This window comes from Engraulis encrasicolus, chromosome 4 (assembly GCF_034702125.1).
Source record: "Engraulis encrasicolus isolate BLACKSEA-1 chromosome 4, IST_EnEncr_1.0, whole genome shotgun sequence".
Taxonomy (NCBI): domain Eukaryota; kingdom Metazoa; phylum Chordata; class Actinopteri; order Clupeiformes; family Engraulidae; genus Engraulis; species Engraulis encrasicolus.
Window position 1 is genome coordinate 21,230,484 of NC_085860.1, and position 5,000 is coordinate 21,235,483.

General features: G+C 45.2%; 1 protein-coding gene across 1 annotated transcript in view; it reads right to left on the reverse strand.

The window, feature by feature from the left end:
* bbs2 (Bardet-Biedl syndrome 2) overlaps positions 1–5,000 on the reverse strand; it is a 32,498-nt gene that overhangs the window by 11,189 nt on the left and 16,309 nt on the right. Inside the window, exons 11-13 of the mRNA XM_063196866.1 lie at positions 2,716–2,854; positions 1,843–2,014; positions 36–165 (exon numbers count right to left, since the gene is read on the reverse strand). Coding sequence (XP_063052936.1) covers positions 36–165; positions 1,843–2,014; positions 2,716–2,854 — 441 coding nt within the window. The remainder of the gene's footprint in view (positions 1–35; positions 166–1,842; positions 2,015–2,715; positions 2,855–5,000) is intronic.

Sequence of the window (5,000 nt, forward strand, 5' to 3'; positions counted from 1 at the left end):
TTTGTCTGTGTGTGTGTGTGTGTGTGTGTCCTCACCCTCTGTGCGCGGTCGTTGATGGTGAATGTGACTCGTCCGGTGGGCTGAGGGCCGCTGGGGTCGGGGTTGTGCTCGTACATGGAGAAGCGAGGCAGCTGCCGCGTGATCTCAAACACATGGAACTGGGTGCTGCATACACACATATGCGCACATACATGCGCACACACACACACACACACACACACACACACACACACACACACACACACACACACACACACACACACACACACACACACACACACACACACACACACACACAGACACAGACACAGACACACACAACACATCTCAAAGACATGGAACTGGGTGCTGCACACACACAGGCGCGCACACACACACACACATGTCTCAAATACATGGAACTGGGTGCTGCTCACACACACACACACACACACACACACACACACACACACACACACACAGAGACACACACACACACACACACACACACACACTAAAGACATGGAACTGGGTGTTGCCCACACACACATGCACAAACACACACACACACGCCGCATCTCAAAGACATGGAACTGGGTGCTGCCCACACACACGCGCACGGACGCACAAACACACACACACATACACTGCATCTCAAAGACATGGAACTGGGTGCTACACACACACACACACACACGTCTCAAAGACATGGAACTGAGTGCTGCCCACACATGCACAGACACACACATCACAGTCACCACTTGAACACATGTCTATCCAACATAACATTAACAACACCACTGAGATATGAATCCAATTAGTGTGTTTTGCACATTAGGAGTTTTTTTTATTCATTTTCATTTCATTTATATGGTGAAACTAAAACCATGTTTCCCACACCTGTGGATAATAACAATTTAATTCATTTCAATGTGCATCGCTGAGTGCAGTCATTCATGTCTCTCTCGACTGTCCTGTCTGATGAATAAGGGTGAAAAAGCTCCAAAAATATCTAAAATAAAAAAAAAACCATCCCCAAAAAAGTGTCGTGCTTTAGCCTTGCTATGCGTACAAATGTATGGACAATGTCAGGACTTTGCTATGCTAACCATTACTGTAGAACAGTGTTTCTCAAGCTTTTTCAGACAGAGGACCATTTTGTCCCCCCAAAAAATGTACAGGGACCACCTGTCAACTGAATCGACAGTTGACAGGTGCTAATTTGACACCCCTAATTTCTATGCAGATCACTCACTTTTCAAGCCTGTCTTATTGTGGTGAAAATGAGACTTGAGACAACTATGTTTTGCTTTGGAATAATGTTACAAATATAGCCTAGTGCTAGCTTGCTTTGGAAAAGTAGAAATCCCCTCACGGACCACCTGAGCTCTGTCGCGGACCACCAGTGATCCTCAGACCACACTTTGAGAATCACTGCTGTAGAGCATATCAGACACAGCTGCACGGTACCACCTACACGCCTGGCCTCCATCATGTTTCATTTATATCACCTCCTGTCATGGCCAATCACTTCAAGACATGTCTCTATTTATGTAGCACATTTAATAGGCAAACAGAAGCTAACAGAAAGGGCTGGGCAAGAAGAAAAATCAATTAAATCAACTAATCAGTTAAAAAAAATAAAAAAATAATAATAATTAAATGGTCATGTGTTAATACTGCTCTTACAGTACTGTACTATGTCTTGACCGACACATTTGACAGCCATTGGAATTAGTGGGTAAATGTAAGGCAAGACAAGGAAACGCAAGTTTATTTCAACAAAACAAGAATCAAAGCAGAAAAATAAGTAAAATCATTAAAATCCCAATAAGGTGAACTGTGCATGCGTGGTCAGTGTACCTGTTTTTGCCCCCCACGAAGGCCTTGACGTGCAGGTCCACGGGGATATCCTTGGGGGGGATGATGGGCACGCGGACGCAGCCCGACAGGTTCTGGGCACTGGGGTGCACCACATGGCTCTCGCCCTCGAAGATGCCCTCCGCGAAGATCAACACCGCCCGGATGATGGTCTCTGGAGAGCGGAGCAAAACAAGCAAAGAAATAAATACACAAACAAGACAAGACGCCCTTGAGTCGCACGGCATGGTATGTTAAGTCAGTGAAGATTTAACACGGACCAGATGTTCATTTCTGTGTGGAACAGAAAATGCCGTTAGTACAGTATGTTGTAGAGTTTAGAATATTCAAGATCAAGATCATTATGCTGTGAGTGTGATAAAATATATGATTTCACATGATGACTGACAATAAAAAGAAATGAAAAAAAATAATTATCTCATTGATATCACTTGTGGAGACTGGTACAGCTTACCCTTTATTTTATAATGAGGTAAACAGACATTAAAACGCCGGGCAGTTAAAATGCAGTTTAAATTACTGTAACTGCACTACCTTGCTTTGGATTCTCATAGTCTATGAGGCCTTAAAAGGAGTAACAAGATGCACCCCTTTATTAAAAATATATATTTTTAGGGGTTTTTACGCCTGTCTGAGTTGGTGACAGGAAGTGAGTGGGACAGAGAGAAGGGGTGGGACCGGGAAATGACCCCGGCCAGACTCGAACCGGGGTCCCCGTGGGCATGCAAGCCCAAATGTGGGGGGCATAGCGCGTTGCGCCACACCACCCCCCTAGATGCACCCCTTCTACCTGGAGAAAAGACTTAAGAGCGCTGGCTATTTTTCCTTTTGCCATTGAAGACAGTAAGTAAGTACCGTTGGGTGTGGAGATGCTCAGCTCTATGTGGGCCTTCTGGCTCTCCGTAGCGGCGCGGACAGCGAGGGCGGTTTGGAGCTGAGTGTTGGCCGGAATCACTCCCATCCCAGAGTCCCCCTCTGTGGCTCCCGGAGCCGCCTGATTGGAGGAAAACAAGCACAGGAAAGCTTACAGCAGCTATTTTACTACAAGAGTATACAGTATATACTGTATACCTTGACTATATACATGTTTGCTTGATGCATGAGGATAAAGGGAAATGTCAGGCATGTTGGTGAGACTGCTATTTATTTAACAGCCAATACAGTACTAAAACGGATGGCTCTAAATTAAAACCCGCCAACCAGCCAAATAATAGTAAAAAATAATTTTGGCTGGTTGAAACTCACAGCCAAGTTGGCTGGTTACAGATTGTGAGATTTAAGCACTCAATTCTTACAGCATTCAGCATTTGTTCAAGAAAAAAATGCCTGGTAAAATTTGTGATTGGCTACTAGTAAGATAGAAAATCTCCTATCTACATTGGTCAGTGGTGAAAAAAGGGTGAATTTAGAGGTCTGCTTGTATGCATGGGGACAGGAAGTGACTTAATACAGTATGCCTGGGCTGGGCATGAGCAGAGAGGACAGCAGCTGCTGCAGGGCAAGCTTTATAGACATCTGCTCTGCCAGGATGTTGACGAGATTGAGAGACTGAGTGACTGAATGGAAAAGCAGAGACATTTGACACTGCACCACACTATTAAAATACGTAATGTAATGGGACACGCAGACAGAGGTGTGTTTTTATGCCTTAGTTATGACTGAGGAGGACCAGCCCTGAAAGCAGACGTCTGTGGAGACTGTCCCCTGAAAACAAGGATGTCTCGTCACGACCAGAGGCGGAACATTTGCACACAGAGCCCCAGGGTAAAACAGTGATAGGGCCTGTCCACATATAGCCTGCCAAGGGCATAATAGGACCCCCACTACCAATACAGGGGGGCCCTGGGCCTAGGGGCAAATGCCCTGCTTGCCCCCCTAGCACCCCCACAGGTCACAACACAGCCTTGCGGAGTGCACAAATAGGCAGATACCATATCATATGCCTGAGGGGCAGCAGCAGGGGGAAAATAGCCCGGATCATTCCTTGCCAAATTCAGATGAAGCTCAACTCTGTGCCTTTATCTAACGTATATACAGTAAGACAAGTCAATGCCTGTGTGTGTGTGTGTGTGTGTGTGTGTGTGTGTGTGTGTGTGTGTGTGTGTGTGTGTGTGTGTGTGTGTGTGTGTGTGTGTGTGTGTGTGTGTGTGTGTGCGCGCGCGCGCGCACTAAGGAGTGTTTTGGTTGGCTGCTGCCAGTGCACGTCTGAAGTAGTGAAAATATCAGCCGTGAAAGGGACCCTGGAGTATTCATGTATGTATACGTGTACATATGTGTGCAGGACACGTGCTCAGATGCGTCTGCTCAGTCCAGGTCCAATAGTCCGTGATGCCGTGTTTTCCACACCACCCTCATGCAGCAGAGACCCAAAGAAGAAAATGTAGAGACCCTTACAACAAATTCAGTCTTCTTCTTCTTCAAAAAAAAAAGTAGTATATCAAAGTTGACTAGTGCGTAGAGTAGTAGAGACCTCATTTTTTGATTACTTATGTCTGCTTATATGAATGAATGAGTGAGTGAGTGAATGAGGAAGTGAGTGAGTCTTTATGAATCCCCAAATGGGAAAATGAATGGAACCTGGCCATCCACACAACACATAACAGCAAGTCAAACACATCATAAAAAACAAGAGCTAACAAAACAAATAAGAAACAGTTCATCATAAAAACACATTGTAAAACGAAGGTTATGTACACTATAACCACCGTTCTAGAAGTTTCGGACGACCGCCAGACTTGGAGTGTATACAAGAAGACTTGCCAAGAGGTCACTTCCTGGGTTCACTGGTCTTTTGACCCCGGTCACGGGGTCACGGGGTTACGTCACCCAGGTCACAAGTCGTGACTTTGTTATTATTATTACTCGCCCTGCACGTTCGTGTGATATATATCTATGTGCTGAGAGCACAGCGTCTGGCGGTCAGGAAAAAGGAAATAGAAGCATTGTCATAACCATACATACTGTATATTACATTACATTGCATTTGGCAGACGCTTTATAACCAAAGCGACTTTCAAAAGAGGACATATTCAGGCCAACATCACAAGCAAATACAAAGTACACAGGAGCAGGTATATCACCAGGACCTGCATACTGGCTATGCATATAGGAGTGCTATTATTGTCAGTATTCTTCTCACC